Here is an 11,066-nt window from a genome sequence, read left to right on the forward strand (position 1 = left end):
TCGAAAGTAATCAAATTGAAATAGTTTATCCGAAGGGTGTCACGGGTTGGTCGAAAGAAAGAATATAAAACAAAACTTGTTCTAACTTCGTTAAACTTAACGGTATACGGTGAAAAGAATTGGTGGTGTTTAGGAAAACAGCCACAGCCACAGGACATAATAAAACAAAAGAGAATAAATAATGCAATTATACAATTATTAATTGATTGTATATTGTAAAAATAATTATTATTAATTTGATTTATTTTCAATTTGTCGGTGACATTCGCATACATATAATAAATGGTTTGGGTAGAGACGGAATATTCCCTAACCCTAACATTGCCGACAGTCAGATTCTCTGTCCGTTTCAGGAAGTAACAGTTCCGACAACTTTAAGAATTTGAAGATAAAAACAGAGTACAAGAACAAGCTGAAGACGATAAAGTAGGACTGCGTCTACGGCTAAAAAATTAGATTTAGTTTATGCGTAAGATTCGTTGAGGGAGGTACAAAATTGGAGGGAGTGGAAAAAGATGCAAACTTTATAGAGAAATAAGCAATAATGGTAGAAGCAATGCATCAGACTGTATGAGCTGATTGGATATTGCGGTGTAAGTTTTTGAGTCTGACAACAGACTCAACGTGTCCTCTGAGAGTGTGCAACTCCCCTAGCCTGCAAAGTTTGATGCATTTTGAGAGTTAAAAGAGGTTTCTTTGTAGATGATTGGGAGCAAAAGTGGTGAATGAGATGAGAAAAGTACCTGGCTATTTCAGCTCGTCGTCTGGCCTGTTCAGCTATGATAGAAGAGCGTCTTCCGTTTACCTCCAGGCCTCCGGCGGCCATGAGATGCAGTCCTTGTAGAGTCCTCTGAGAAAGAACCCACTTGGCAGCCCTATCTTCTTTTCCATAGTCTTTCTTTGATGTAAAAGCAGTCTGTTCAACACAAAAACACATCAAAACTCAAGCTACACATTGTGAACTTTCTCTAAACTTTCTCTAAACTTTCTCAGTTTCCCACTTACCTTTCTTTCAAATAGGAGTTTCCAGGCATCTCCAGTCAAGGCATAACGCACTGTGAACTTAATGACGTCCAATGGTACATAGAAGATCAAACTGTATAACCATATAACACCAGCCCATTCCCATCCAATTCCGCTAATCTTCGCAAAACTGATATTTGCATACACACCAATTAAGGTCGCCACCTAACCAATTCATACATCACATTCTTCATCAACCACTATTTTATGTGTTAAAACAATCTAACTTCCTTACACTTGAGGCATGCAACATTACCAGTTGAGCTATTACAAAGGCGCACATTAGCAGAGCTCCGGGTCTCTCTAGAAATGACCATCCATAGCTTCGAGTAACAAAGATTAGAGCCTGGCTAATGATGCTAACTTGCAGATATACAGCTGATGAAACTTTCTCGCTGTCACTAGATAATGAGGTTACATGGAAGTGGGTCTGCAAAAACACTTTTTCGGCTCAAAGATGTTTATAAATTGAGTGAAATGTAATTTTCATTTTAGGTCCGACAACAAGATCAGGGTGGGAGAGACAAAAACTTTTGTACCTCAAAGAAAGTGGTCTCAACTATTGCCCAATAGAATAGGACAGTGACCAGAGCAAGATAAGTTCCGATCACTATTCCTGTTGCAAATATCTCTGGTAGCTTCCAACTGTCGGGTGTCGGGGATGGCTTCACTCTGTCTTTAGATATGGTCATGATAGTACCTAGTTCAAAATTAAAATGTTATGACTACAGATCTTACATTGTCATAAACTGGAAAAAAAATGGTGAGTATAGTTTTTATCTATTGCTTGAGTAAGTAGATACGGAAGAAAAGGAAAGTGGAAGTTTTATAATTCATGTCCAGTACTGGGGTGAAGAAATGATCAGAAGTACTACCATCATTTAGTATTGCAATGATCAAGACCATGAATGGTGGAAAATCATACTCCCAAATTAATGCCAGGAGAGTAAAACCAACCTGCAAAAGGGTTCGGTTTGATAAGTTAGACGCTCGTCCAAAGGAACTTTAATGTTTGATAGAAATTCAAGAATAGAGAAAAACATAATCTATAAAAATGACTCTGAAATTGGGGGTAGGAACTTTTCTTACCACTATCCTTATGGTGATGGAGACAGCATATATCTGCATTAAAGAAAGCAATCAAATGAACATTATCATGAAAAACATTCCGAGTTATTACTGATTGATTCATTTATAATGACTGGTGGTTTGAACAATCTAGGTTTCAGTTAGACACTTTGACTATATTCTTCTAGCTCCTAAGAGTCTTGCTTTCTTGTTGAGGCTATATAATGTATAAAAAGGTGAAAGGAGAATATTTCTATCATAGTGCAAAAGAAGAGGAATACTACACACTCAACTGTATAATTTTTCATTCTTTGGAATATCGCTCTGCTTGTTAACACAGCACTAACAATGACACTTAACCCAGGCTCGGTTAAGACCAAATCAGCAGCACTTCTTGCAGCATCTGTAGCGTCTGACACAGCTATTCCGATATCTGCTTTCTTCAATGCTGGGGCATCATTTACTCCATCCCCGGTCATCCCAACAACATGTTTCTTTTCTTGTAAAATTTTCACTATTTCATACTTGTGTTCTGAAAGTATGAATTGCAACATCAATAAAATATCTGTTCAATATACTTGGTAAAATAGCAACACTGTCGAAAATGACAGGTAACAACGTATAGGAGATATTCATCCAAAAAATTTGAATAAGAACAAAAACTGGTGCTAAGCACTTCAGACTAGAAATTATTTTCTTGCTTAAATCACTCATTTTTTATCTTAAATAAGAAATAGTGCAAGCTATAGGCTGGTTGAAACTACTCATATCTGACCAGTAAATTATTGGAGGCTGAAAGGTTCAAGAAAAGTGATCAATTATGCAAGATTTTGTACCCATAAGGCTCATGGTGTTGATCTATTGGAATAATATTTCATCATTCCCTTTATTTGTTAGCTAAGATAGTGAGATGTCTGAAAACCATATTTTTCTAGTTGTAGTCATTTATTATACAGAATGAAAGGAAGCAAGAGCCAAATATATATATATGGTCTGAGAGAAGCAACTAACTTTCTTAACTATCAAATTCATATACCAGGATAAACACCAGCAAATCCATCTGCCATTTCAACGAGCTCATCTACAGGTAGAGCTTCATGCTCTTCTTTTTCATGCCCTAACAAAGATGAAGAAGGGTACATGTTTGTTCCCATGCCAAGTCTTCGGCCTGTCTCCTTTGCAATGGCTAATTGATCACCTACAATGCATTGACGTTTAAACTAGCTTATTTGACCTAAACATTTCAAATGTGAATGTACTCAAAAGATTGATGTCTTATTCAGCCACTTTTATTGGAAGATATTTAAAATTTATTATTTGAGAAAAGAATTTAGCAATGAACAACACATGTTAATTTGGGTGTGTTGCAGGTAAGTTCCAACACAGAGAAAGTACGAGTCAAACGGATTGATGATTAGTGATATTGGTAAATTTTAATAACACATTGAATGAGCAGTTCTGTGTATTATTGAGAAGGATTACAGAGCATGTTTGGTGAAGTTTGATGCCAACAATATTCTCTCATTGATATTTCCTTTGCTATATTTGCTTTATATAATTGTAGTTACACTTTGATCCTCTGATTCTATAAACCTTGAATATCATGGTGAGTTTTTGCAGTTATTCAGTGAATATTGAGAGCAATTTGATTAGAATCAGACAAAATATCTTATATCACGCAGTAGCCCTCATCATTTCGGTGCAACAACTACCACCACACTATGGTCTTTTGTTATATTTTATTCTATGCTTCCATTGAAATTTCATGTTTACCTGTAATCATCTTTACACAGACTCCAAGGTTAAGTGCTCTTCGGATGGTTTCGGCACTATCATGTCTTGGTGGATCAAACAAAGGCAACAAGCCACAAAAAGTCCAAGGACCTCCAGGGCTATCCTTGGATTTTTCAGGAACTTCCTGAAAGAATAATGACTTATCTAAGACAAAATAATAATCGACATCCTAAATTGTTAAAGTAATTAACGTGTTTTAAAAATTTCTATAAGTAAGCAACATTGACATCTTTTTCTTCATTTAATGATCCTTTAAGCAGGAAAGGAACAATGAAGGGTATCATGCTGATAACCTGATAAGCAACTGCAAGAGATCGCAATCCCCTTTCAGCAAATTTGTCTATTATATCGTGCACTTTTCTGGCAATTTGGTCTTTCTCTTGACACAAATCTAGAATCTGGTATGCAGTAAACAGCCAAAAAACACTGAAGTTCTGTAAAAGGCATTCCAATGATTGCAAAAAATTTTCTCCCTCCCTTTGCATGAGGGTCCATTGAGAAAAAACTTTGCATTAGATTTGAAGCAAAACTAGGAGACGTTAGGCAATAAGAAAAGGCTATTCACCACCTTTTAAAAATTTTGATACCTGTTCCGGAGCTCCTTTAGTGGCCCTATAAACATTGCCATCAGAATCAATATACGTTATAGCTGTACGTTTATCTACAGGATTGAATGGTAGAAAATGAACTTCAGTGATGTTTGCACGTGCCTGTAGAGAGGAAGAAGGAATTAATTTTCTTCTATTAATGAACATTTGGAGAACTTCTGTATTAAAGTAACATGGTATATTTACCTCTTTTGGATCAGCTAGCATATTAACTACGGCAGTATCAATGGCATCCTGGTTTTCCAGCCTAGCTGCTCTGGCTGCTAGTAGAACAACCGTATCTTTGTCCATATTTCTATTAAAAACCTGTTCAACACGTAAGGTGAAACTCTAAGTAAGGACAATACCTCCTAACAGTCCTCTAAACAATTCACAATAAGAGTTCTCAACTCTTAAGAATTCTTTTGCATCTCAATATTTTTAATCTACATGAAAAGATAATGCCTTTTGAATAGCTAATTGGGGGCTGGGGAGGGACCAAATAATATGCTCAATTGAAGTAGTGCCATATGGTAATTAAGAATTAGGACACGTTACATCATGATTCTTGAAGAATGAAATGATTCAAAAATCAGTATAAGCTATCCAAACAAGCTTGAAGTTTCAAACTCTTATGTGAAGATGATGAAGTTGCTAACTAAAGTTTTTTAGCGACTTGAGCAAACTGCATTGTAGTTGTACTAGTTACAAACACATTGGATTCTATATTCTCAGCCAATTATTTAGTAATTGAATTCTGATAAAACATATGAAAATGTTATTTTGAATCAACAATATAGATAATATACTTAATGTCATTTTTAAGTACCAACCTCAATAAGGTTTTTATCAACAGTCAGGCGATTCAGTGTAAGAGTTCCAGTTTTGTCACTGCAGAGCACATCCATGCCTGCCATTTCTTCAATTGCTGTCATTCTTTTAGTTATGGCTCCCTTACAAATGAAGTAAAAATACAGAAAGAGCATAGTCAGAAGCATAAAGATTTGCTATATTCTTTTGAACTTTGAGGGTAACACTAGGCGCCCGTGTATTATTAGCCAAAGTGATATAGGATTCCCAAATTTTGAACTATTATTATTGATAATGTAGACAAAATCTTAATTTCTTCCATTCTTAATTTGATTCTAGTTAAGAGCTAAAGAGTTGGACCTGCTGAGAAAGACGGTGAGAGCCAATTGCAAGTGTTACAGATAAGACTGTTGGCATAGCGATGGGTATTCCTCCAATTAGGAGAACAAGAAGATTGTTGATTCCATCCCTGTATGATCGATGCTCTACTGGGAACATTATAATTATTTCAAAAATTATCCCTATAGCTATAGAGCAAATGCAGAAGTTACCAATTGAGGTAAGGACCTGAAAAAGGTAAGAGAAACAGATATGGTCTGAAATTTGACTGATTGACCAAACACTTGTAAAGTATATTTTGCATTGAAATGAAACAAATGCTCCAATCTCAATGTATATTCTCCTTACTCCTTTTTTCCAGTGTTATAACAAGTTAAGCATCGTCACATTCCTTAAAAGCATTTTATCCTTTTATGCAACCATTCAAACTTCTTATTAATATAACCATGCCGAAAGAGTCCGAAGTTTTCTTAAGTTACCTTCTGAAAATGTCCAACAACTTCGGTACTATCAACCAGGTATGCCGCCTTTCCAAAAAAGGAGTGAACTCCTGTTGCTATCACTACAGCCTCAATCTCTCCATGTTTACATGTTGAACCGGAAAAGACCTCGTCACCCGTTCTTTTCGTGACAGGTAGAGATTCTCCAGTAAGGGCTGACTGCATAAAACAAAACCAGGACATCATGAACTCTGTTTCTTCATCATTGTACCAGTTTGTCATGAGAAAATATATTACGAAATCACTAAATAGAAAGTAAAAAAAAAATATACATTAGATTTACAATGTTCATTTATTTCATAACAAAGGCTTACCTGATCAATTTTTAGAGGATCCCCTTCTAGCAAGCGAGCATCAGCTGGAACTATATCTCCCAATTTTATGCTAATTATATCCCCAGGTACTAAAACTGCTGCATCTTGCTCTTGCCACTGCCCGTCTCTGAGAACCTGAACAAAGATATTAGGGACTCATTAATTTTGTGTACGTAAGGAATCCTGAAAACAATGTATTTTAGCATTACAAGCCTTAAGCAATATAGTAACATAGTACTAGAACAATTTCTGTTTTTTAAGGATATATGTTCACTCTGCATGGCATAGGTGATGAATTCCTACGTAAATGTCGTCAACAAAGAAACATACCCTTGTTTTAGGAGCTAAACGTGCCATTAATGCTGCTGCAGCATTACCTGCATTATTTTCTTCTATAAAACTAATAGTTGAGTTTATTACCAGTAGGCATATGATCCCTATAAAGTCTTGCCAATCAGGACCTTCCCCCTGAAAATTTATCTCAAAATGAGGAACCAAGAAATGAAAATACAAACTAAAAATAAAACGCTGAACGAAAATAAGAAAGAACATATGGTATATTGTAGAACACTTATTGCATTCTCTACTCACTCCACCATTAGCAAGGATAATCGCCATCAGTGCTGCTGCTTCCATAACCCATGATAAAGGATTCCACATAAAACCAAGAAATTTCAATATTTTATTCTCCTGCAGTAGAATTTGAGGGTTAGAATTTCTTTAAGTGGGATGCCTCCTTGCCTTTCAAAATAAATTACCACAATGCAGAACTCACAATTTATAAGATTGAAAATCTCAGTGAACAAGCTACTTTAACAACAACTATATCTTGGTATGAGTTTACAAGGTACTTGAATGGCCAAATCTATCCTGATTCACATACTCTATATGATGAATTTATGAAAATAAATATTTATAAGAAGTATGTGCTTACTTTCTTCTCTTCAAGTTTGTTTGGGCCAAATATCTCTATTCGAGCTTCAGCATCGTCAGATGAAAGTCCTCTTCGTGATGTTCTCAACTGTTCAAATACTTCTTCTAATGGTATACGCTCCTGATCAAAATAACAACGAACAATGAAGTCGAAACGTATTTTCTGTTCAGTAATTTCACCATCTTTCATGCAAATTATTAAACGATATTTGTAATGAAACAAAAAACGAAAAACGTTGAAGGAAACAGTGCTAAGTTTTGATTGAGCCCTGCCTATGTTAGAGGACTTACCAAATCAATGCCATCTCGGTTGAAATTCTCAGGATCAAGCAACGGTTTATCCAGTTCCTCAGCCATGTTATGGCTGCAGATTATGCATGCAACAGTTAAGCAGTTTGTAATTGCAACAATTGGTCAAAATCAGAATTGTATCACTGAGAAAAATAAACAGCACCAAACATGCAAAAATTTTACTTGAATAAACTTCAGTGTAGTAAAGACATGGTTGTATAAGGTACTCATTACATGACTACCTAAGTTGACACAGTAACTATGAATTACAGCGTAGATTCTTGTCGGAACAGTAGTAACATATACTTACTTGGAGGGAAAGTGAAAGTGGGAGGTGAGCTAGGTAGTGAGAAGAAGCAGAGTGGAAGTAAGATAGAGAGGTTAGATTCCTTTCGTTCCATTACATTAATAATGAAAGTATTGCAAACAACGTTAGCATGTTAGTTGCATGCTGACTGTTGGTTGGCAGTTGCGGAAGAGTAAGCAAGCAACGATGCAATGCTACTCTCCAACACTTTTTGCAACAGTTAAAGTTGTCTTAGCTTCTCTTGTCTTGTCTTCTTCACCCACCTTTCAAAACCTAACTTTCTCTCCTTCTCCCATTCAACTCTTGTTTTCATTTACTTCTCCCTGATTTCAACTTCTGCATTGCATTGCATTGCATTGCAAACATACTTTCTCAGACATCTTCTAATGTTCATCACTAAATTCGTCCCATTTCATATCTACTACATCTCTGTTACAATTGTAAATACAAAAATACATAAATACTGAAAATTTGACAAAAGTAACAACTAGATATACACATTCAGATAGCATGTTACATGATGGTACAACTATCAACACGAATCGGTTCACCTTAATCCATCTTATAAACGGATTAGTTCAACATGAACCACCTAACTTTCAATCTTAGTAGTTTTTCATTTTTTAAAAATTTCACCTTTTTAATTTTTCTTTTATCTATCTGGCAAAACATAATACACAAGTATTATGACAACTCAGTAATTAAAAATTAAAGATTTCGTCTAATATACAATGTACAATGAATTCAAGAAAATAAAAAAATGTCATAACAATCCCTCTTCAATATTCAAAAACTCCAAACTTTTTAAGTTTTAACATTATTGCTATCAATTTCAAAGAAAAATAAATTCGCATCATACATAATAAATTTAAAAAATGAAGCTTTAACTCAATGCTGTCTTTGTTATTTAATATTTTTCTCAGATAGGTTAATGCTGATTTCGAAATCTTGGCAGATTGGATGTTAAACTTTATAAAGAAAAGAACTTTAGAGGACACATGAAATTAGTGTCATCCCATAAACACTTTGGGCCTTTCTTGGGCCATTGAATAACGGAGTAATTTCTTTCTACACCTCACTAGTTTCTTCTTTCAGCTATCTTTCATTTTCGAATGCATTTTGATTCTTATAGTCTTGCCTGAAACCCTAGGATCGTGTTTCACTGGCTGCTGCAACTGGGAAGCACTTTTCATTCTCTGTTTGTCTCCCATCTGCCATCGCTGAAGGTAATCCCTGTCGTATGATTCACTTTTGACGATTCTATTTCAATGTTTTGTTTTTTCTAATTTGAATGTCCCTTCATCGTTATCTTCTCATTCTCATTTTCTTTTCTTTAAGTAGAGTGAATACCCAACACAGGTCCTTCAAAGAGAGATTGGTGACCTGGTTATTAGGTCCCTGGAAAGAAAATTTTCATCCATTTAGGTTGTTCAATGTTCATTCCGATAGAATGCGAGCCTCTCCTTCTCTTGTTTGAAGAAGGGTTGTCACAGTTGCCTTGAGGAATGATGAGAAATCTCTCTGCATCTCATTCCTTTGGGCTTTTCGTCACCTCACCCATCTTTCTTGCCAATAACCGTTCTTCTCTCACTCTCTTCTCACCTTCCACTCGAAGATTTCCTCCTTCCATTCAATGCGCGGCTCAATTCCGTCCCTGCATCGACATCCACAAGGGAAAAGTGAAACAAATTGTGGGGTCAACCTTGCAAGACTTGAAAGGGGGTGATGATGGGTCGGATCCTGTGACCAATTTTGAGTCTGATAAGTCGGCTGCTGAATATGCTACTCTTTACAGACGAGATGGACTCACGGGTGGCCATGTCATCATGCTTGGTGCAGACCCTTTGAGCAAAGCTGCTGCCTTGGAAGCATTGCATGCTTATCCCGGTGGTCTACAAATTGGAGGGGGAATAAATTCTGACAATTGTTTGAGTTACATAGAAGAGGGAGCAAGCCACGTCATTGTGACTTCTTACGTATTCAATGATGGACAAATGGATGTTGGAAGGCTAAAAGATCTTGTTCAAATTGTTGGAAAAAAGAGACTTGTGTTGGATCTCAGTTGTAGAAAAAAGGATGGTAAATATGCAATTGTCACTGATAGATGGCAGAAGTTTAGTGATGTTTTTGTTGATCCTGGTGTGATGGAATTTCTTGCCAACTTTGCTGATGAGTTTTTGGTTCATGGTGTTGATGTTGAAGGGAAAAAGTTGGGAATTGATGAAGAGCTTGTTGCTTTGCTTGGCAAGCATTCACCTATTCCTGTTACTTATGCTGGTGGTGTGACCGGAATGGCTGACCTAGAGAGGATTAAAAGTGCGGGAATGGAACGGGTGGATGTAACTGTGGGTAGTGCCTTGGATATTTTTGGAGGAAACATGTCTTACGAAGAGGTTGTAGCTTGGCATGCCCAGCAAAGGGCCCATGTAGTTTGATTAATATGTTTTCTTCTAATTGGAGAAATGATCTGCTTTTAGTGTTTTTCTAGATGTGTAACCAGTATCAGGTTAATTTTTTATGACTCAAGGCAAATTGAACATAACGAACTTTCTAGGATGAATTGATTTTTAATAATACTGGGTGTACAACAATACTGCAATAGCTATCTAATGCGAGTTCAACAAAAGTTTCATTACACTTTTTATTTATTTATTTTTTCAGCTTTGATGGTGTGTTATTTGGATTTGTTAACCCTTTTATGGGTTAAGTATTCTATTTTCTAAAACTGGTTAATTTTAGTTTCTTAAACGATTTTATTTTATGGATGATTTTACGTGGCGTTAAATTATTATTGATTTTACATGGCCTTTGGATTAGGAAGTTTCATGGATTGATTATTGGTATATCAGTTCGGCTTCCGTTGGATAGTGGAAGTTCAGATTGTGACATCCCTATTTTTATACCATACATGTCTAAAAATCAAGATGTCCACATTGATAATAAAAGAGAGCAGTTGAAGAGTAGGAAAGTTAATCAGGTTGTGATTACAGTAATCCCGAAATCTAGAGGAAATTAAATAAACAAAACACATGGGAAAAATGCTAGAGTTTTTCAAAATAGATACATATGTTCAACTAGAAGGTCAACAAATTATAAATCC

General features: G+C 35.8%; 2 protein-coding genes across 4 annotated transcripts; one reads left to right on the top strand and one right to left on the bottom strand.

The window, feature by feature from the left end:
* Positions 1 to 439: 439 nt before the first annotated feature.
* LOC106760120 (ATPase 10, plasma membrane-type) lies at positions 440 to 8,147 on the bottom strand. 3 transcript variants are annotated; one of them, XM_014643556.2, is made up of 22 exons: positions 7,970 to 8,147; positions 7,660 to 7,732; positions 7,370 to 7,489; positions 7,027 to 7,125; positions 6,766 to 6,903; positions 6,436 to 6,570; positions 6,101 to 6,280; positions 5,643 to 5,849; positions 5,306 to 5,425; positions 4,680 to 4,799; positions 4,473 to 4,595; positions 4,179 to 4,283; positions 3,865 to 4,009; positions 3,128 to 3,289; positions 2,385 to 2,623; positions 2,113 to 2,145; positions 1,899 to 1,980; positions 1,563 to 1,723; positions 1,280 to 1,453; positions 1,006 to 1,188; positions 744 to 916; positions 440 to 655 (listed from the first exon to the last, which is right to left on the bottom strand). In XM_014643556.2, exons 2-22 carry the CDS (start codon positions 7,723 to 7,725, stop codon positions 562 to 564), a joined length of 2,859 nt encoding a protein of 952 aa, XP_014499042.1. In that variant the 5' UTR covers positions 7,726 to 7,732; positions 7,970 to 8,147; the 3' UTR covers positions 440 to 561. The 3 variants fall into 3 exon arrangements, with proteins under 3 accessions (XP_014499042.1, XP_022636095.1, XP_014499041.1); XM_022780374.1 differs by lacking the exon at positions 7,970 to 8,147 and adding an exon at positions 7,843 to 7,861; XM_014643555.2 differs by lacking the exons at positions 7,660 to 7,732; positions 7,970 to 8,147 and having other exon boundaries at positions 7,370 to 7,573.
* A 931-nt stretch (positions 8,148 to 9,078) lies between these two features.
* LOC106760183 (1-(5-phosphoribosyl)-5-[(5-phosphoribosylamino)methylideneamino] imidazole-4-carboxamide isomerase, chloroplastic) lies at positions 9,079 to 10,603 on the top strand. Its single transcript, XM_014643644.2, has 2 exons — positions 9,079 to 9,192; positions 9,308 to 10,603. Exon 2 carries the CDS (start codon positions 9,472 to 9,474, stop codon positions 10,399 to 10,401), a length of 930 nt encoding a protein of 309 aa, XP_014499130.1. The 5' UTR covers positions 9,079 to 9,192; positions 9,308 to 9,471; the 3' UTR covers positions 10,402 to 10,603.
* Positions 10,604 to 11,066: the final 463 nt, after the last annotated feature.

Source organism: Vigna radiata, chromosome 5 (assembly GCF_000741045.1).
Source record: "Vigna radiata var. radiata cultivar VC1973A chromosome 5, Vradiata_ver6, whole genome shotgun sequence".
In the NCBI taxonomy this organism is placed as follows: Eukaryota; Viridiplantae; Streptophyta; class Magnoliopsida; order Fabales; family Fabaceae; genus Vigna; species Vigna radiata.